A 23528-nucleotide genomic window follows, 5' to 3' on the forward strand; every position below is an offset into this window, starting at 1 on the left:
ATGTAAAAGGGCACTGAACATCCTCTGTGTCCTGTCTTTCACCTTTTGGGGAGTGGATCAATATTCTGTGCTAAAAATCTATCATGCCCTCATTTGATCAAAACTGGACTTTGGGTCTCTGATCAGTGGCTTTGGCTCTGCTCAGGGGCCTTCCACATTTCTCCATTCCAGTTGTTGTACGCTGAGTTTCATGAACCTCCTCTATACCTTCCCTCTTTGCAACTGTGTTTACTATATGCTTCAAAACTTTGATCTTTACCATAGCATCCCATCTGGGGTTGTGTTTTCAGTGGACCCGTGTTTTTCAGAACAGATGATCTGCCATTGTTCCTTTTGGCCTTCGTATCCAGGCACAGCTGATTGAATTGGGTCTGTCCTTAGACGACACAGCTGTATCAACTGATCAGCCCATCTCACCATGACTAATTACCATCTTGAAATGTGATCTTTCTTTGAGTCATCTGAGAAAGACGGGTACTCTTGATTCTAAGTATCACCTTCTGTTTGCCAAACATCTTTCAAACCATCCTTCTGTTTCCATTTATATGGATGGTTGAAAATCAGATGACTCTGTGGGTCCTGCCATGGTTTGGTGTGATTCAGTTGTTCCTACAGAATCCCTCCACAATTTCTGTGTTTGCTGTCAAATTGTACACTGTTTCTCTTGCTGTGGATCACATAGAAGCTATGCAGCACACAAACTGTACTATTTATACTGACTCGCTCAGCTCGCTGTTGACCCTGGAATTGCACCCTGTTCTCATCAATATTAAAAACCGACTGGCCCATTTCTCTTTCACATCTACCTCAGTTTTTTGGATACCAAGCCATGGCAGTATTCGTGCAAACAAACTTACTGACATTGCAGCTAAGTCTGTTTGCTCTGGTATTGCAACTGCTGTGCTTGTCCTGTACAAGGACTACAGTCCTGTATTCAAAGTTTGGCTCTGCACCAGTTGGCAATTGATTTGCAGTGAGCAACGTGATAACAAGCTTTTTCAGATAAATCCTTCTGTTGTTCTTTGGCCGTCTTGCTTCTGTAAGGATCAGAAGGAGGAAGTTGTCTTGGCTAAACTACACACTGATCACGGGTTTTAAAGTCATCACTTTCTTTTATCTGGTACTGTCCACCAATGTGTGGTCCGCATGACACTGAGGTCACAATAGTCAACATTTTACTGTCATGCCATTGTTACAGTCAAGAGCAATGACACCGTTTTAAACATATTTATACCATGGGTTCACCCTTGATGTTGGAGAGTGCCACCATCACAATGCATTTATAAATTTTTAAGGGCTATTGGTCTTTTTAATTCTTCTTGAGGTTTTAATTTGAAAATTGGACTATGTTTTGTTTTAGCATGATTCATATGTTAATGATTTTAGTTTTTACTAATTGTTTGGTGCAGATAGTTCACACCAATTAAATGTTAAACAACTAACCAACCAATTCATAGTTTAGAAATTCCCCAAATTCTTATGAGAGATGTTGTATTGTTGCGAACTATGTTAACATTTGAATTTAGATGTTTTGTGTTAATTACTAGAGGTAGTTTTAGCATGACATAGAGAAGATGTGTGATACTTTGAAACTTCCAAAGTTTTTTATTTTACATGGAACACATTACATCTCAAGTTTTCTGAAGACATGGAAGAATAAATTCTGTAATAATATAAGGAAACTGGAGAGTGTTTCTGAGTGAATTAGTTAGTAGTTTTAATAACTTATTGTGGAAGTAATAATATAAGGAAACTGGAGAGTGTTTCTGAGTGAATGAGTTAGTAGTTTTAATAACTTATTGTGGAAGTAATAATATAAGGAAACTGGAGAGTGTTTCTGAGTGAATGAGTTATTAGTTTTAAGAACTTATTGTGGAAGTAATAATATAAGGAAACTGGAGAGTGTTTCTGAGTGAATGAGTTAGTAGTTTTAAGAACTTATTGTGGAAGTAATAATATAAGGAAACTGGAGAGTGTTTCTGAGTGAATGAGTTATTAGTTTTAATAACTTATTGTGGAAGTAATAATATAAGGAAACTGGAGAGTGTTTCTGAGTGAATGAGTTAGTAGTTTTAAGAACTTATTGTGGAAGTAATAATATAAGGAAACTGGAGAGTGTTTCTGAGTGAATGAGTAAGTAGTTTTAATAACTTATTGTGGAAGTAATAATATAAGGAAACTGGAGAGTGTTTCTGAGTGAATGAGTAAGTAGTTTTAAGAACTTATTGTGTAAGTAATAATATAAGGAAACTGGAGAGTGTTTCTGAGTGAATGAGTTAGTAGTTTTAAGAACTTATTGTGGAAGTAATAATATAAGGAAACTGGAGAGTGTTTCTGAGTGAATGAGCAAGTAGTTTTAATAACTTATTGTGGAAGTAATAATATAAGGAAACTGGAGAGTGTTTCTGAGTGAATGAGTTAGTAGTTTTAATAACTTATTGTGGAAGTAATAATATAAGGAAACTGGAGAGTGTTTCTGAGTGAATGAGTTAGTAATATTAAGAACTTATTGTGGAAGTAATAATATAAGGAAACTGGAGAGTGTTTCTGAGTGAATGAGTTATTAGTTTTAAGAACTTATTGTGGAAGTAATAATATAAGGAAACTGGAGAGTGTTTCTGAGTGAATGAGTTAGTAGTTTTAAGAACTTATTGTGGAAGTAATAATATAAGGAAACTGGAGAGTGTTTCTGAGTGAATGAGTTAGTAGTTTTAAGAACTTATTGTGGAAGTAATAATATAAGGAAACTGGAGAGTGTTTCTGAGTGAATGAGTTAGTAGTTTTAAGAACTTATTGTGGAAGTAATAATATAAGGAAACTGGAGAGTGTTTCTGAGTGAATGAGTTAGTAGTTTTAATAACTTATTGTGGAAGTAATAATATAAGGAAACTGGAGAGTGTTTCTGAGTGAATGAGTTAGTAGTTTTAAGAACTTATTGTGTAAGTAATAATATAAGGAAACTGGAGAGTGTTTCTGAGTGAATGAGTTAGTAGTTTTAAGAACTTATTGTGGAAGTAATAATATAAGGAAACTGGAGAGTGTTTCTGAGTGAATGAGTTAGTAATTTTAATAACTTATTGTGGAAGTAATAATATAAGGAAACTGGAGAGTGTTTCTGAGTGAATGAGTTAGTAGTTTTAAGAACTTATTGTGGAAGTAATAATATAAGGAAACTGGAGAGTGTTTCTGAGTGAATGAGTTATTAGTTTTAAGAACTTATTGTGGAAGTAATAATATAAGGAAACTGGAGAGTGTTTCTGAGTGAATGAGTTAGTAGTTTTAATAACTTATTGTGGAAGTAATAATATAAGGAAACTGGAGAGTGTTTCTGAGTGAATGAGTTAGTAGTTTTAATAACTTATTGTGTAAGTAATAATATAAGGAAACTGGAGAGTGTTTCTGAGTGAATGAGTTAGTAGTTTTAGTAACTTATTGTGTAAGTAATGATATAAGGAAACTGGAGAGTGTTTCTGAGTGAATGAGTTAGTAGTTTTAAGAACTTATTGTGGAAGTACAGAAGAATGTATAAGAATATGCTAACCACACTACATCTGCTATATCCAGTTCTAATGAAGCCTTTCAGTCAATACTAAACACCCAGTGAGTGAGTTAATAAGTTGGTTCAGTGTTGTACATTTTAAGAATTTGTGCAGTAGTGATTAGAGGAAATTTAACAAGTAAGTAATTATTTAATTTTGTGAGTTAGAGTTATTGCTTGGTGAGTAAAATTTGTGAGAGAATAGATAAAATTCTTTCTAGCTCTTGGTGAGTAGAACTTGAGAGAATAGATAAAATGCTTCCCATTTAACAAAAAGGCCAAGCGTGTAAGGTGTCTGACTCGTAATCTGAGGTCGCAAGTTCGAATCCCCATCGCGCTAAACATGCTCGCCCTCCCAGCCGTGGGGGCGTATAATGTGACGGTCAATCCCACTTTTGTTGGTAAAAGAGTAGCCCAAGAGTTGGCGGTGAGTGGTGATGACTAGCTGCCTTCCCTCTAGTCTTACACTGCTAAATTAGGGACGGCTAGCACAGATAGCCCTCGAGTAGCTTTGTGCGAAATTTCAAAAAAACAAAACAAAACAAAAGCCTTGTTTCTTTTTTCTTTATGATCCACACAAGTTTTTAAATTTACAATTGTTTTAGTTACCTTATTGGTAACATTTTTTTATGTGCTCAACCGTGGGCAAAACATTACTTGATGTCGTAGCTAACTTTATATGTTGTAATGATAATAAACTTAGGTTGCAGCTAACTCATATGGTTCATGATGATTTACTATGATTGTTGACTATTTGATCACATTAGTTAGAGATGTAAAATGTGAATAAGCTGTAGCTGGAGATTGCCATGGAGATTTGTTTGAGAATATAGCAAGCATCTATAGTTTTTGTGAAACTAAATTCTTATATATAATGTATACCTAAAACTGAGACACAATCCCCACTTGTGAGTATAAGATTTTAGTCCTAGAAAAGCAGACTTTTCAGTTGATATCTTCTCCCTCACTTTATACATAATATGGGGTTGGCTCCTTGAAGATGTACAAAGCACTGGGTACCTACATGTGAGAGTCAAGTCATCTAATGTTTATTTATTAGTGGCTAGTAACTCCTGTTTCACTATGTATTTAAGTTTGTTTTGTTTTTTTTAAAAGTCAAATGTTCGTAAGAAAGCTAACTTCAAGGGGTAATGATAATTTCATTTACACTAGAATTATGATGTTTTTAGCTTATGTAACATACAGAAGAAACAAATTGACTTTGCAGTGTCTTCGTGACCTTCACAGCGCTTTATTTAATATTCTACAAAAGGAACTAAACAAGGTAGAGATGGAAGTGGGCATATCACTTGACCTGGCCAGTGATCACATAGGAGACTAAATTGTCTCAACTTCATGTAAAGAATAATAAAATTCCCACTTTGTGAATCAAAAGTTTGGTGTTAGAATCTCATATTTCAACATTATATCCTTCCTTTAGTTAGCTTTAGAATGTTATTTGTATGACTATCCTACAATAAAGTAATGTTTTACAAATAGAAATTTTGTTTGTATTTGTTTTTTCAGTAAGAAAAACAGTAATGTATAGATTTTATTCTTAACTTATATAAAGTGAAGAAGGCTTAGTCTGCCATGTGGTTATTAGACAGATCAAGTAGCTAACCATATGAAGCTTTTGGTATTTATTTCCTGATATTTGTGTTTACCTTTATATATTATAGCGTACATGGGTTAGTAGGTTATAGAGTGTATTCTAAAGCTTTATAAATTTTCCATATAATGATGATAAAATAGGAAGTCAAAGGTCATGAAGACTCTTTTGTTCTATCAAATTATTGTAAAATTATGGTTACTGATAGAGCGAGGTAAGTGCGAGACCTATTGAAGAAAGATAATGAGAAACAAAAATAAGAAATCTTCGTTTTGGCTGTACACAAGTTTTGGCCGTGCAATGTTCTGGATAGCTGAAAAGTGGCATATACACTGAAGGTGGGCTAACTATACCAGGTAACTCTTTGTATCTAGCTTCTGGTAACTTGTAGAAAAGAAATTCCAGATGACTTTTGTATTGCTTTAAGTTGGGTATCCATGCTACCTCTAAGTAGAGAGTGCTAGCACACTGCCCAATAAATATGAAAAGCCACATTAGTTTTGATGTTTCTCAAGGTAGAGGTAGTGAAGCCATTAAATATGTTAAACACCACTTTTATTTCACATGAAGTTTTAAAACTGCACTTACAGTTATTTGCAAAATAACATTTATGTTGATGGCAAGGGTCCAAATGATGTCCTACATATTTAGATGCTGGTGGTATTAATGTGTTAGAAGGTAAGATTTAGGTGAGGTTAGAAGGTAAGATTCTCACAAACTTTAGATAATAAAATGTGACATAATTTGTTTTTGATAATATAAACTTGTACACCAATAGTAACCTTTTTCTACTGTACTTTTGTTTTATAACAAAGCTTTAATTTGTTGAACTACTAACTGATTGAACTGTTATCTGTAAGTCCACATTTGTATTAACCTGAGTTTAAAGCACTTTCACAAGTTGTTTGATACAACTTTACATCTAGAAATGTTGGATAACAATAAAACAAGGCTTAGTTTTTTTTAGATTTTCAAATATTTTTTATTGTTTATCACATAAACGACAGTTTAATAACATATTATACCTTCTTGTTATTCCAATAGATGGCATGTTCAAGCGTACGGTATGGACCAGGAGTCACAAAAGAAATTGGAATGGTACAAGAACTCTTACTGTAAATGAAACAATTAAAACTATATTAATGGTTTTGTTTGTAGCTTTCCACTTTAAAGTTTACAACTTAATTTAGGGATTTTTAATAATGACAATATAACACTAATTTAAGCATCTGAACAAAGAGAAACTGAAATAAGAAAATGATTTTAAAATCCTGTATGATAATACCATCACTATTACCTGTTTCCTAAGTCTGTGTACATCCTACTGAAAATACACTTAATATAATTTTGTACTCTGTTTGAAAACAGTTATAAAGTAATATCATGATCATTTTTCTCTAAGAATGGTTTTATTTTAACAGGATCTAAGTAATTCTGGAGCAAAGAATGTTTGCTTGATTACAGATGAAAACCTGGTGAAGCTTCCTCCTATGAAAGCTGTGCTTGACTCACTCCATAAGTATCGAATTAATTATAAGATGTTTGACAAAGTCCGAATTGAACCAACTGATTACAGGTGCTTGTAGTTTGTTTAAAATGAGCTACAGTATCTTATATTTAGGAGAATGTTTTTAGATATTTTTAATTTCACTTGTGAGGTTATTATTTACATTGTTTCAAAGTATAAAAACAATCCATGTATCCTCCTTAGGTATGCAAATATTCACTTGTAAATAGAAGTGGCCATTAACTAAAATATGATCAAATAAGTCAGTAACTAATCAATGATCATAAGGAGAAGTCAGGAACTGAGTGGAGAATATAAGCAGTTGTTGACCATGGAATTATTAGTAGGAGAAGTTACTAACTAAGGGTTGATCAACATAAGTTGTCAGTGATTAAGAAATTACTCATAGGAGAAGTTACTAACTTAGGGTTGATCAACATAAGTAGTCAATGATTAAGAAATTATTCATAGGAGAAGTTACTAACTCATGGTTGATCAACATAAGTTGTCAGTGATTAAGAAATTATTCATAGGAGAAGTTACTAACTAAGGGTTGATCAACATAAGTAGTCAGTGATTAAGAAATTATTCATAGGAGAAGTTACTAACTAAGGGTTGATCAACATAAGTTGTCAGTGATTAAGAAATTACTCATAGGAGAAGTTACTAACTAAGGGTTGATCAACATAAGTAGTCAATGATTAAGAAATTATTCATAGGAGAAGTTACTAACTCATGGTTGATCAACATAAGTAGTCAATGATTAAGAAATTATTCATAGGAGAAGTTACTAACTCATGGTTGATCAACATAAGTTGTCAGTGATTAAGAAATTATTCATGGGAGAAGTTACTAACTAAGGGTTGATCATAAGTAGTCAGTGATTAAGAAATTATTCATAGGAGAAGTTACTAACTAAGGGTTGATCAACATAAGTTGTCAGTGATTAAGAAATTACTCATAGGAGAAGTTACTAACTAAGGGTTGATCAACATAAGTAGTCAATGGTTAAGAAATTATTCATAGGGGAAGTTACTAACTAAGGGTTGATCAACATAAGTAGTCAATGATTAAGAAATTATTCATAGGAGAAGTTACTAACTCATGGTTGATCAACATAAGTTGTCAGTGATTAAGAAATTATTCATAGAAGTTACTAACTAAAGGTTTATCAACATAAGTAGTTGTTAATTATGGAATGTTAGCATGAGCAGTCCGTGATTTTTGAACGTTTATCTGCCAGATATAAACGCATGTTTACCCTTTAATGAATTATTTTACTTTACGATCTTACCACTTTTATAGTATGACTTTATAAAGAATCTTAGAGAAAATCAACTTCACTTTACTTGTATATCCATCATCTTGTAGCTTCTACCTTTCATGTTTATCATGTGCCTTGCTGTGATAACTGTATCATCTGTGAAGTGGACCCTAAACAAAAGGGGAGATTTCGTGTACCGTTTGCGCTGAAGTCATGAGACTTCATTCTGAGAAACCTCAAACATTATTTACTTTTTATGTGTATCATGTGTAGCACTTTCTAACACACATTTCAGTAGTTTAAGAAATAAACTTTTCTAAAGTACACTGTCTTATTATGAACAAATTACACTGTCTTGTTCTAAATAAAATACACCATGTCTTATTATGAACAAATTACACTGTCTTGTTCTAAATAAAATACACCATGTCTTATTATGAACAAATTACACTGTCTTGTTCTAAATAAAATACACCATGTCTTATTATGAACAAATTACACTGTGTCTTGTTCTAAATAAAATACACCATGTCTTATTATGAACAAATTACACTGTGTCTTGTTCTAAATAAAATACACCATGTCTTATTATGAACAAATTACACTGTGTCTTGTTCTAAATAAAGTACACCATGTCTTATTATGAACAAATTACACTGTGTCTTGTTCTAAATAAAATACACCATGTCTTATTATGAACAAATTACACTGTCTTGTTTTAAATAAAATACACCATGTCTTATTATGAACAAATTACACTGTCTTGTTTTAAATAAAATACACCATGTCTTATTATGAACAAATTACACTGTCTTGTTCTAAATAAAATACACCATATCTTATTATGAACAAATTACACTGTGTCTTGTTCTAAATAAAATACACCATATCTTATTATGAACAAATTACACTGTGTCTTGTTCTAAATAAAATACACCATATCTTATTATGAACAAATTACACTGTGTCTTGTTCTAAATAAAATACACCATATCTTATTATGAACAAATTACACTGTGTCTTGTTCTAAATAAAATACACCATGTCTTATTATGAACAAATTACACTGTGTCTTGTTCTAAATAAAATACACCATATCTTATTATGAACAAATTACACTGTGTCTTGTTCTAAATAAAATACACCATGTCTTATTATGAACAAATTACACTGTGTCTTGTTCTAAATAAAATACACCATGTCTTATTATGAACAAATTACACTGTCTTGTTTTAAATAAAATACACTGTCTTATTATGAACAAATTATACTGTCTTGTTCTAAATAAAATACACCATGTCTTATTATGAACAAATTACACTGTCTTGTTCTAAATAAAATACACCATGTCTTATTATGAACAAATTACACTGTCTTGTTCTAAATAAAATACACCATGTCTTATTATGAACAAATTATACTGTCTTGTTCTAAATAAAATACACTGTCTTATTATGAACAAATTACACTGTCTTGTTCTAAATAAAATACACCATGTCTTATTATGAACAAATTACACTGTCTTGTTCTAAATAAAATACACTGTCTTATTATGAACAAATTATACTGTCTTGTTCTAAATAAAATACACCATATCTTATTATGAACAAATTACACTGTCTTGTTCTAAATAAAATACACTGTCTTATTATGAACAAATTATACTGTCTTGTTCTAAATAAAATACACCATGTCTTATTATGAACAAATTACACTGTCTTGTTCTAAATAAAATACACCATGTCTTATTATGAACAAATTACACTGTCTTGTTCTAAATAAAATACACCATGTCTTATTATGAACAAATTACACTGTGTCTTGTTCTAAATAAAATACACCATGTCTTATTATGAACAAATTACACTGTCTTGTTCTAAATAAAATACACCATGTCTTATTATGAACAAATTACACTGTGTCTTGTTCTAAATAAAAAACAGTGTCTGTTAACCACAGACTTGATGAATATATAAATTGTAAAATAAAAACTTTGTTGTTCACTTGAATTTTCATGTTACTAATAAACTATTTCTGAATTACATTTATATGTTTGAAGATAAAGTTAATTTATCTGTTCCTAATTCTAAATATCCATAACAATAATGAATGAATTCATGTGGTTAATGATTTACTTTATAGTTGGTTTAATGTTGTGGTAAACCTCACTTCAGTAGAGCACCACTGAGACTGACCTGGTGTTTGTTTTTTCACAACACTGTGAAAACCATAACAATAAAAACTAAACATTCCATAACCTGAGATATCATTGCCTCATTGTTGAATAGATTAACTCTTTCAGAAGCAGAGTGGGTGAGACTATATTAGTTTTCATACATGTATTATCACAAACACCAGAGAATATGACACTGGAAGATGTTCAAATAAATATCAAAGACTAACCTTTCATAATATGAACATGGGTTAAAGTGAACATTTTGATCCATGATTTGTAGTTAGAAATATTGTTTAATTTGTCTAAATGTAAATTAAGTTTATTAGTACCTATTTAAATTAGTTACCACTTGTTTCTTCAAGGGAGATACTTTAATAAGTAACTCTAAAAAATTAAATGACTGTAGTTACAGTTATGTTTATGAACAAAAGTAAATTGTCGTTGGTGTTAAACTTTCTAATGTGGTCCGAGCTTTGTAACTTAACCTGTAATTTGATTAAACACCTTTCTGTCTGTCACATCCTAACATGTAAGTTTTACTCTGATTTTTTATAGTTTTAGAGAAGCCATTGAATTTGCAAGAAGCAATAATTTTGATACTTTCGTGGCAGTTGGTGGCGGCTCTGTTATTGATACGTGTAAAGTTGCCAATTTATACTGCTCTGATCGTGAAGCAGAATTTCTTGATTATGTGACTCCACCAATTGGTAAAGGAAAACCTGTCACATGTCTCCTCAAACCATTAATAGCAGGTGTGGGTTTTTACTGTTACTTTGATGCTGCAGTATATTTCATCATTTTTATATTCAGTGGGCATTTTCTTCTGGTTTCTATTTAGAAACTACTTGTATTTTAGAGTTTCAGTTGGACTGTGACTGTCATCCATATTTAATGTTTTTAAAAAATGCATTTTTGTTTAAATATTTCATAAATTATTGAATATGAAAGATGTATTAAAACAGTAATTTCCGTAATTTTTTATTATTAATGCCCTAATTCTCAGCCCAGAAGTGGCTTGTGTCTGGGATTGAATTTGCATGTTTCCCTGTCCGGTAGTTGGACTGAATTTTAGCCTATATGTTAATACTGTGTCACAGAATGACGTGCATATTTAACATCAAAAGAAAATGTAGTCATTTTAAAGGTTTAATTCTAAACATTATTTATGGATTAAGAATGAAGTAGTCTTTGTGACTGTCTCACACAATAATCAGCCATTTATGAAGTGAAGTTAACAGTTAGAGACACATGTTATGAACTGTACTGATATAAAACATCAGTAACCTTTGAGTGAGTTATAGAACCAGACAAAAAAGCTGTTTTATGTGGTTGAATCACAGAACCATTCAAAAGTTCTTGCATTCTGTAAATGAGTTACAGAACCAGTGAAGGTATTAGTATTCTTTGAATGAGTTACAGAACCAATGAAGGTATTAGTGTTCTTTAAGAGAGTTAGAGAATCAGTCAAGGTACTAGTGTTCTTTAGGAGAGTTACAGAACCAGTCAAGGTACTAGTGTTCTTTAGGAGAGTTACAGAACCTGTTAAAAGTAAAGGAATATTCTTTGGAAAAATAACAAAATTATTATCTTGTTTAAAGAAGTATGGTCTTTTCTTTTAGTGCCAACAACAGCAGGAACTGGAAGTGAAACTACAGGAGTGGCCGTATTTGACTATATACCTCTGAAGGCAAAATTAGGTGTGTAAACTTATTTTCATGAAATGAGAAAAGCCATAAAACAAATGTAAGAATTTGGTTACTGTTCATTCTTTGTTTAAAAAAACAACAACAACTAAGATTACTGTTAAAACATTTTTATTCTGAAAATAATCATTCATGTGCTTTTGTTTGTGTGTCAGTAAACATACTTGTTTGTTACCAAGGTATAAAAACACAGGTGTAAACTTCATGGTTATTCTTACTGTGTCAAGTGATCAGCTGGGTAACATTATGTAGGACACTGTGTGTAACATTGTGTCTAACATTAGCCTTGTGTATGATATTGTAAGACAAAGTACCGTGTGTTATATGCTTGAATTGGGGTGAAATCATGAAAGGGAATTTATTCACCATTAGTAAAATAAATATCAGTTTCTTTCCTGTTTTCAAAATCATATACATGAGGAAAATTTGAGAAGTGAGTCCATTGAATGTGTATAGTTACAGTCATATTGATTCTCCTGATATCAAACACTATCTCTCAGTCATTGGTAAGTTTGTCATAATGTTTGGTTTATCTACTCACTGTTAAACCATGCTTTGGATCTATGTACTGATTATATTCAGTAAGGTAATGACCTGCACAATAAAGTGATACATCTAAGATTATCTTTATATTGTAGGCTTTTTGTTACTGTACTTTGTTGGTAATATTAATGTGTAGTACTGTAGCATGTTGGTAATATTAATGTGCGGTACTGTACTCTGTTAGTAATATTAACGCAGTAGTACTGTACCTGTTGGTAATATTAATGTGTGGTACTGTACCTGTTGGTAATATTAATGTGTGGTACTGTGTACCATGTTTGTAATATTAATGTGTGGTACTGTACTCTGTTGGTAATATTAATGTGTAGTACTGTAGCATCTTGGTAATATTAATGTGTGGTACTGTACTCTGTTAGTAATATTAATGTGTAGTACTGTACTCTGTTGGTAATATTAATGTGTAGTACTGTACTCTGTTGGTCATATTAATGTGTAGTACTGTACTCTGTTGGTCATATTAATGTGTAGTACTGTACTCTGTTGGTAATATTAATGTGTAGTACTGTACCTGTTGGTAATATTAATGTGTAACACTGTACCTGTTGGTAATATTAATGTGTAACACTGTACTCTGTTGGTAATATTAATGTGTGGTACTGTACCATGTTTGTAATATTAATGTGTGGTACTGTACTCTGTTGGTAATATTAATGTGTGGTACTGTACCATGTTTGTAATATTAATGTGTGGTACTGTACTCTGTTGGTAATATTAATGTGTAGTACTGTAGCATCTTGGTAATATTAATGTGTGGTACTGTACCTGTTGGTAATATTAATGTGTAGTACTGTAGCATCTTGGTAATATTAATGTGTGGTACTGTACTCTGTTAGTAATATTAATGTGTAGTAATTGTACCTGTTAGTAATATTAATGTGTAGCTCAACTGTTTTGGAGCATATATAGTAGATTCTTGTTTCCTGTTTTTACATTAGGTATTATTGTGTAGCTCAACTGTTTTTGGAGCATATTTAGAAGATTCTTGTTTCCTGTTTCTACATTAGGTATTATTGTGTAGCTCAACTGTTTTTGGAGCATATATAGAAGATTCTTGTTTCCTGTTTCTACATTATTGTCACAATTAACATTTTCTTATTGGCAGTCATGTTTTATTTTTACAACTGTCTTCTTTCTTATGCAATTCTCACTGCCACTTTTTCCATTTCTATATTAAAGTTGGAGGTTTAAGAAAGGTTTTTGTCTTCTATGATTAACTTGTATTTTTCTTTGTCATGCTGTGTATGTTGGCATGTTTTTTAGGTTCCTAATTGTGTGAATGCTTAATTTACATAATGTTTTACATTTTATTTTGTTTTTGATTAAGGCCAATCTTCTTCTGTAACATAATTAACCTTTAGATTGTACAGAGCTATATTTGTCTGCTACTTTACAAACCATAATTCTGATATTGCCTGCTGCATAACTAACTCTAATCCTACAGTTTCTGCTACTCTGCTAGCTATAATCCTATAGTTTCCTGCTACTTTGCTAGCCCTAATTCTGAGGACACTTTTGTTTGACTGATTTATTTTTTCTCTCAAGTGCATCATCTTATCTTCAGTGTTGAATCTATTTACATTACACCTATGAGTGCTTATGTCATGTTAGATGGCTTCAATACTTCAATATTTTAGTGCAGAACCACAGTAAATGTTGGATTTCTTGGTATTAGAGAAACTATTTTTGACACATTTGGGCAGAGAAAAACCTTGTTATAAGAACATTTTATTATGGTATAAATGTTGAGCTTCTAGAGAACATGAAGAATAATATTAATCTAATGAACCATGAGGTTTATATTCTGTCCTGCTGGTTACACAGGTGAAACCAGATGAGGTGACATCTTAAAAAAAACATTAAGTATCAAAATTCAAACAGTGCTATTTTTTTCATATGAAAAATTCTGCTCTTCAAATCCACAAGAATTTTATACAGAATGTACAACTCCACAGAAAGTAATAATTTCAAAGAAATACTTAACAAAACCCTGCCTTATTTTAATACCTTCAAATGTCACTTTAAGTCAAACAACGTCCTGACCACCAGTGTCCTGTAGGGAATTAAAACTTCTAGGGTAGCATGAACATCGTTGACCAAGACAGTGGAGACAGTAGTTGTAATGACGCGGTCAGAACTAGTCTCAATATCAGAGACACTTCGCTTTGTTAACTGTGGTTTTTTTACCAACTGGTACACATGATATTGTATTCTGATGTTGTGGATGTTTCTGAAGACTAGTGCTACACTTCTACAGTATCTTCTTAAGCTGTTGAGTGGAGATGAAAGTTCTTTCAGTTTTCTGGTTTCCATCTTATGAATCTTTCTTTACTTCATTATTTATTCTCTTGATTGTTTTTAACCAGAATCATATCTACTGTAATTTCTTAATTCTATGGTCTCACTGATATTGTTTTCGTTTCTGTGTGTCTTTGATGTTCCTTTGACACTTTCACCTGTCAGGCTGTGTTTTATCCATTTCCAAGTGGTTTTGATGTTCCTTTGACACTTTCATCTGTCATGCTGTGTTGTGTCAATTTCCTTGTTGCTTTGATGTTCCTTTGACACTTTCACCTGTCAGGCTGTGTTGTGTCAATTTCCTTGTTGCTTTGATGTTCCTTTGATACTTTCACCTGTCAGGCTGTGTTGTGTAAATTTCCTTGTTGCTTTGATGTTCCTTTGACACTTTCACCTGTCATGCTGTGTTGTGTAAATTTCCTTGTTGCTTTGATGTTCCTTTGACACTTTCACCTGTCAGGCTGTGTTTTATCCATTTCTGTGGGGTTTTGATGTTGCTCTGACACTTTCACCTGTCAGGCTGTGTTTTATCTGTTGCTGGAACCTTCTAAGCTTGACAGGTTGTCACTATAATTGTTGGTGCTTGTTGCTAAGTGATGCATTTAAATGTATTGTGATTCATTACTGAACGTAACATTTTGTCTTTATTTATAGTTTACTGACATTGGTGGTTTTGGCAACAGAACCAAAATATTACAAAAATAAAACGTCTGTCTTTTTCTGTGGGAAATCTTTGTTGATTTTCCTTATCAATAATAAATATAATAATATTATAATAATAAATATCCAATGTTATTAAATATGTTTAAGCCTTATTTAAAGTTGGCTCTTAACCATTATTGTGTTTTTTCTTTTCTAAAGCACCTAAAAGGTTTTTGTTGACTTCTTAAAAAATAGACATTTTGAATATATTTATTAGAGAAGTTTTGATTGAAATTCACATTGTCAAAAGTTTATATTTTTCTCAATAAATAAACAAATTCACAAACCTTACTGGTACAAACTGAAGAGAAGACAAAGTTTCTTACATTGGTTATCAGTTTTATAATGTTGATAATATCTTATTTGAACTGTTTATTACATAAAATATATCTGACTCTTGTCGTTAGGTATAGCAAACAGAGCTCTGAGGCCTACCCTGGGAATTATTGACCCTTTACATGCACTGCACATGCCAGAACGTGTAGCAGCTTTCAGTGGGTTTGATGTGTTGTGGTAAGAAACTAAATTAATTAATTGGCAGGAAAGTAATTACTAAATCCTAAGGTAGGCATAGCAACAGAAATAATTTGCATATAAATATTAATTTATAGTTTAAGGTTTGGTTTGTTTTGAATTTTGTGCAAAGCTACATGAAGGCTATTTGCACGAGCCATCCATAATTGAGCAGTGTAAGAGTAGACGGAAGGCAACTAGTTATCACCATCCACTGCCAACTCTTGGACCACTCTTTTACCAATGAATAGTGGGATTGACTGTCACATTACAACTCACCCACAGCTGAAAGGGCGAGCACGCTTGGTGTGATACAGATTCGAGCTTGGAACCCTCAGATTATGATTCAAGCTCCCTAACCACTTGGCCATGCCAGGCCCTTAGTTTAAGGATAAATTGTTTGATGCTAAGTATTTAAAGCAGTATTTGACAGTATTTTTACAAAGTGTCATTGTAACTAGTTTTATTTCGCATTACGTAAACATGCTGCTAACAATTTATGTTGCACTCTGAATGTGCTAATATGGGCTAGTTGTTAAGACTTCCATGGTTTGGGGCCACTTGTGAGAGCCATGTTACAGTTGTTTTATAGACAACATAATAGTGTGATTTCAGTTGTGATAATTGTATCATGGAAGACTAAAAATCACTTATTATAGACACTGCTTCAAATTAATTTGATTAATTATTTTGTCTGTCATGTTTTAGTCCTGCCATCAACTGATTTATTTGTGTTATAGTTGTGTCTTAATCTGAATAATTAAACTTGACTCTCATGTTATAATCACACTTTTACCAATATATGTTGTTATAGCCATACCACAATCTGAATAATTAAACCTAACTCTCATGTTATAATCACACTTTTATCAATATATGTTGTTATAGCCGTACCACAATCTGAATAATTAAACCTAACTCTCATGTTATAATCACACTTTTATCAATATATGTTGTTATAGCCATACCACAATATGAATAATTAAACCTAACTCTCATGTTATAATCACACTTTATCAATATATGTTGTTATAGCCATACCACAATCTGAATAATTAAACCTAACTGTCATGTTATAATCAAACTTTTATCAATATATGTTGTTATAGCCATACCACAATCTGAATAATTAAACTTAACTCTCATGTTATAATCACACTTTTATCAATATATGTTGTTATAGCCATACCACAATCTGAATAATTAAACTTAACTCTCATGTTATAATCAAACTTTTATCAATATATGTTGTTATAGCCATACCACAATCTGAATAATTAAACCTAACTCTCATGTTATAATCAAACTTTTATCAATATGTGTTGTTATAGCCATACCACAATCTGAATAATTAAACCTGACTCTCATGTTATAATCACACTTTTATCAATATATGTTGTTATAGCCATACCACAATCTGAATAATTAAACTTGACTCTTGTGTTATAATCACACTTTTATCAATATATGTTGTTATAGCCATACCACAATCTGAATAATTAAACTTGACTCTTGTGTTATAATCACACTTTTATCAATATATGTTGTTATAGCCATACCACAATGTGAATAATTAAACCTAACTCTCATGTTATAATCACACTTTTATCAATATATGTTGTTAGAGCCATACCACAATCTGAATAATTAAACTTGACTCTTGTGTTATAATGATTCCTTTGTTTGATTAGTTATTTATAGTGTCATGTTACAATTATGCCTTTGTCTTATTACGTTTGATGTGTTATAGTCATGAACTAATCTAACTAATTATTCTGACTCTTCTATAATAGTCATGCCTTAGAGTCCTACACCGCTATCCCATACAACCAGCGATCTCCTTGTCCAGTAAATCCCATCGAACGGCCAGCATATCAAGGCAGCAATCCTATTAGTGACACGTGGGCTCTTAATGCCCTGAAAATAATCCAGCGATATTTCAAAAGGTGAGAGATTTTGAAACCCTTACTTGTTGACTGCATATTTCAAGCTGTTATTCAAACTGTGATACCTGTTTGACTAACATGTTTCACTCTTTGTAGAGCAGTATACAATAAAGATGATTTGGAGGCTCGGTCATCCATGCACTTGGCAAGTACTTTTGCTGGGATCGGATTTGGTAATGCTGGGGTGCATCTGTGGTAAGTGAAGACCTTTAGTGCAAAGATGTTTCTGTAGATGTACTATAAAATTTGTTTGTTTAAGTTAGTTCATTTGAGAAGCTACTCTTGTGAACTGTAAAAACAAAGCATTACAAGATTATAGGTCATAATATAAGTTTTTATGAAGTATGCTATAAAAATCTTGCTATCAAAGAAAACACAATCTTCCTTATTAACACTAGATTTAGGGCTGCTATTTTTTATCGGTTATTTTCATTACAATGCATCTTTAAAATGTTGCAAACATAAGATGGAAAATGTCCATCATCCTCTAGTCTAGTTCGTATAATAAAAAAGGAACCAGATCTAGAATAGATCCAATGCAAGGAGTGGGTGTATGTTAAGGATCAGACTATGCTTAGCAAAATACTTGAAGACGCCACATGAAGGGTAGAACTTAATAAATATAGAGAATGTTTACCAGCTTGTTCATGTTCTACAACATGAAACAGAACTTAATAAATATACAGAATGTTTACCAGCTTGTTCATGTTCTACAACATGAAACAGAACTTAATAAATATAGAGAATGTTTACCAGCTTGTTCATGTACTACAACATGAAACAGAACTTAATAAATATAGAGAATGTTTACCAGCTTGTTCATGTATTACAACGCGGAAACAACTTAATAAATATAGAGAATGTTTACCAGCTTGTTCATGTATTACAACGTGAAACAACTTAATAAATATAGAGAATGTTTACCAGCTTGTTCATGTACTACAATGTAAAACAGAACTTAATAAATATAGAGAATGTTTACCAGCTTGTTCATATACTACAACATGAAACAGAACTTAATAAATATAGAGAATGTTTACCAGCTTGTTCATGTACTACAACGTTAAATAGAACTTAATAAATATACAGAATGTTTTACCAACTTGTTCATGTATTACAATGTAAAACAGAACTTAGTAAATATAGAGAATGTTTGCCAACTTGTTCATGTTCTACAACATGAAACAGAACTTAATAGAGAATGTTTACTAGCTTGTTCATGTATTACAATGTGAAACAGAACTTAATAAATATAGAGAATGTTTACCAGCTTGTTCATGTACTACAACGTGAAACAGAACTTAATAAATATAGAGAATGTTTACCAGCTTGTTCATGTACTACAACGTGGAAACAGAACTTAATAAATATAGAGAATGTTTACCAGCTTGTTCATGTATTACAACGCGAAACAGAACTTAATAAATATAGAGAATGTTTACCAGCTTGTTCATGTATTACAACGTGAAACAGAACTTAATAAATATAGATAATGTTTACCAGCTTGTTCATGTACTACAACGTGAAACAGAACTTAATAAATATAGAGAATGTTTACCAGCTTGTTCATGTACTACAATGTGAAACAGAACTTAATAAATATAAAGAATGTTTACCAGCTTGTTCATGTACTACAACGTGAAACAGAACTTAATAAATATAGAGAATGTTTACCAGCTTGTTCATGTACTACAATGTGAAACAGAACTTAATAAATATAGAGAATGTTTACCAGCTTGTTCATGTACTACAATGTGAAACAGAACTTAATAAATATAGATAATGTTTACCAGCTTGTTCATGTACTACAACGTGAAACAGAACTTAATAAATATAGAGAATGTTTACCAGCTTGTTCATGTACTACAATGTGAAACAGAACTTAATAAATATAGATAATGTTTACCAGCTTGTTCATGTATTACAACGTGAAACAGAACTTAATAAATATAGAGAATGTTTACCAGCTTGTTCATGTACTACAATGTGAAACAGAACTTAATAAATATAGAGAATGTTTACCAGCTTGTTCATGTACTACAATGTGAAACAGAACTTAATAAATATAGATAATGTTTACCAGCTTGTTCATGTATTACAACGTGAAACAGAACTTAATAAATATAGAGAATGTTTACCAACTTGTCCATGTATTACAACATAAAATAGAACTTAATAAATATAGAGAATGTTTACCAGCTTGTTCATGTACTACAACGTTAAATAGAACTTAATAAATATAGAGAATGTTTACCAACTTGTTCATGTATTACAGTATGAAGTAGAATGTAACAAAGATAAAGATTGTTTATTAACTCTGTCTTGTAATGTTTTGTTTTCAACAGTTTAATAAGTTAACATTATTTACTCTATTTCAGCCATGGGATGTCCTATCCTATTTCTGGACTAGTAAAGAAACACAAGGTTAAAGGTTATAATACAGATCATCCTATTATAGTAAGATAATAAACTTGTTATATATAAGAGTTATCAAATTATATTTTTTACTGGTATTGAAATTAATCTAAGCATGTGATCTTTCTTCAGGTGTCTCAAAAGTTTGAACTGGTAGTAATGAGATGCTTTTATTATTTAATGTTACCGTAAAACTTCTGCAAAGATATTCTGTAAATTTCTAATACGTAATCTCTTTTTTTGTTAATTAGGTTTTTTTTACAATAAAAACTTGTTTCTAATTGTAATATGAGTCTTTAAAGTCTTATTGTTCACCACAGTAAGAATTGTAATCACTTCATTGAATTGTTCAGGGATAAACAATGTTTAAATTTCAAGTTTCTACGTGCTAGGTATGAAATGTAACAAAACAGAAGAAACGTATTGATATGTGAGATTATCTAGTTCTTTTTAAGTGCTGCTCACTTATACTTTTCAGCCTCACGGCCTTTCGGTTGTAATAAGTGCTCCAGCAGTTTTCAGATTTACTGGAGCCATGTGTCCAGAACGTCACCTGGAGGCAGCTTCTTTATTAGGTAAAATATTTTAAAATGCATTTCATTGAAAATCTAACTGAGGATGTTTTCAGTTAAATAAAGGTTATAAGAAATGGAAAACTGTTGTTTTGAAGTTGGACGGCTAATTCTTAATGTGTGAAGACATGGCTGTTTAATGTTAATACTACGTAATGCTTAATATGTGAAGACATGGCTGTGTAATGTTAATACCGTTTTAATAATGACGTAATTCTTAATATGTGAAGACATGGCTGTGTAATGTTAATACAACGTAATTCTTAATATGTGAAGACATGGCTGTGTAATGTTAATACGACGTAATTCTTAATATGTGAAGACATGGCTGTGTAATGTTAATACTGAATGTAATTCTTAATATGTGAAGACATGGCTGTGTAATGTTAATACAACGTAATTCTTAATATGTGAAGACATGGCTGTGTAATGTTAATACGACGTAATTCTTAATATGTGAAGACATGGCTGTGTAATGTTAATACGACGTAATTCTTAATATGTGAAGACATGGCTGTGTAATGTTAATACGACGTAATTCTTAATATGTGAAGACATGGCTGTGTAATGTTAATACGACGTAATTCTTAATATGTGAAGACATGGCTGTTTAATGTTAATAAGACGATTCTTTATACGCGTGAAGACATGGCTGTTTAATGTTAATACGACATAATGCTTAATTTGTGAAGACATGGCTGTTTAATGTTAATCACGGCATAATGCTTAATTTGTGAAGACATGGCTGTTTAATGTTAATATGACATAATTCTTTATATGTGAAGACATGGCTATTTAATGTTAATACGACATAATTCTTAATAATGTAAAGGCGTGGCTGTTTAATGTTAATACTCTTTCATTTTGAAAGAGTTGTTAAAAGGTTTTTAACAGTGAAGTTGAAATCAAGCAAACTTGTCATGAGAACTACACATAATCAGTGTTGAATACATTATATTAAAATCATTTTGAGTATTCAAATCAGTAATTCATGTGACAGTCACATATGATAAAATACTAAAGTGGAATGGAAAGTATCAAAACATTTTGACATTGTCTGACATCTCAGAGGTAGTTTTATGTCACTTAAAATTCATTATTTCTCTAAATTTTTCTAAAGGGTATGTAGCAGCCCTTTCCAATATAAAATATTCATACACTTGGTCATAAAGATATATACAGATCATGGAGTTGTAATTTCAGAAATGGATATCCCTTGTATTTTATGACATTGGGAAAAAAGAAAAGAAAATGGATCAACTTAAGGTCCCAAAACCATGCATAAATAGACTTGTAACAGGTCATATCCCAAATATAGTACACAAAGTGAACAACCTGTAACAGATAAAACCCACTAATAGAAATTTTGTGGAAACATCCAACCACATGACCTGAACAAAAGTAAACAACATGAATATTAATAATCTCCAAGTGTAAACAGGGCCAGTAAGTATGTATGGTTTCACTGTGATGAGATCTTCTGTTCAACCATTGTGTACCTCACTGTAAAATAAATGTTCATATGAAGGCATATTGGTTGAATCACTGGATGCATGATTTTCTGTGTGATTGGATTATTGATATGGGCAGTATTCATATTATATATAAATTATGAAAAGAATAAACGTGTGAGTGGTGTACCATAAACATTACAACCATAACACGAAGCTTTTGGAAAATAGAAACTACACTGCAGGACAATTGACAAAATGCATGTTCATCAGACATGGCAATATAGTGAGGCTCCATGATTAAACCATTAATCTGCAGTTTATTTAACTATGCTGATAACAGCAAACCCAGTTCAAACTTTCAGTTGCAATGTTAGTTGTTGTTTGTTTATATAGCATTAAATTGTACATTATATTACGAGACCTATACTGAACACATTTGCAGGCACGCTTACTGAAGTGTCTTCTGTGTGAAACCTTTAAACTTAGGGTAATCCTACTCTATGGTTTTGCATGTCACCACAATTATCCCCATCACTGTTTTTTCAGGTTCCCTTTGATACAGTGTCTAAAGAAGCTACTGTATCAAACAGATTCTGTAAAAGAAACTATCAAATAAATCTGAGTAGAAGTATCAAAATATGTTCCTTAAAATAGAGTGAGATTCAAGCAACTTTCCAAATTTAGTGGCACATCCTCGTGAATGTTTCATCATGTTCTAACATCAGGACAATTTCCATACTAGGGAGAGATACACGTAATGATCGGAAAGAGGATGCTGGCACTATTCTTGCAGATATTCTTAAACAATTCATGTTTGAGATGGAGATAGACGATGGTCTGAGAAAGCTTGGGTTCACTGAAGAGGATATCCCTAATCTGGTAAAGGGAACATTACCTCAGGTAAGCTATGGTTCAAGAAAACTAAACTCTAAAAGTTTTGATGCTTAACTTAACCTTATCTTTAGTTATATAAAATTGGATTCTTAGAACTCAAACCTCTTGTTGAAAACTAACAACCAGCTGGGATTACGAGTTCTCAATAATTTATATTTGGTAAGGTTTTGGGATTCTCATAAAACTACAGTTATGTTCAGCTGTTAAGAACTTGACTTTTGATTTGTGTTCATGAAGTAATAAGTCTGTGTTTATTCAGATTGACTTCAGTGGTGTTATGTCTGTGTGTATTCAGATTGATTTTGGTGGTGTTATGTCTATGTATACACGTAAACCTTGACATATGGAACTTCAATACAACACTAATCCGTGA

The 23528-nt window shown here is 31.8% G+C and overlaps 1 protein-coding gene across 1 annotated transcript in view; it reads left to right on the top strand.

The window, feature by feature from the left end:
• LOC143246805 (hydroxyacid-oxoacid transhydrogenase, mitochondrial-like) overlaps positions 1-23224 on the top strand; it is a 31326-nt gene extending 8102 nt beyond the window's left edge. The window contains exons 4-13 of the mRNA XM_076493970.1: positions 6195-6248; positions 6572-6726; positions 10653-10849; positions 11717-11794; positions 15769-15874; positions 17668-17820; positions 17917-18015; positions 20199-20277; positions 20714-20810; positions 23004-23224. Of these exons, the coding sequence (XP_076350085.1) occupies positions 6195-6248; positions 6572-6726; positions 10653-10849; positions 11717-11794; positions 15769-15874; positions 17668-17820; positions 17917-18015; positions 20199-20277; positions 20714-20810; positions 23004-23209 (1224 nt within the window). The 3' untranslated portion in view covers positions 23210-23224. The remainder of the gene's footprint in view (positions 1-6194; positions 6249-6571; positions 6727-10652; positions 10850-11716; positions 11795-15768; positions 15875-17667; positions 17821-17916; positions 18016-20198; positions 20278-20713; positions 20811-23003) is intronic.
• Positions 23225-23528: the final 304 nt, after the last annotated feature.

Source organism: Tachypleus tridentatus, chromosome 3 (genome assembly GCF_004210375.1).
Source record: "Tachypleus tridentatus isolate NWPU-2018 chromosome 3, ASM421037v1, whole genome shotgun sequence".
In the NCBI taxonomy this organism is placed as follows: Eukaryota; Metazoa; Arthropoda; class Merostomata; order Xiphosura; family Limulidae; genus Tachypleus; species Tachypleus tridentatus.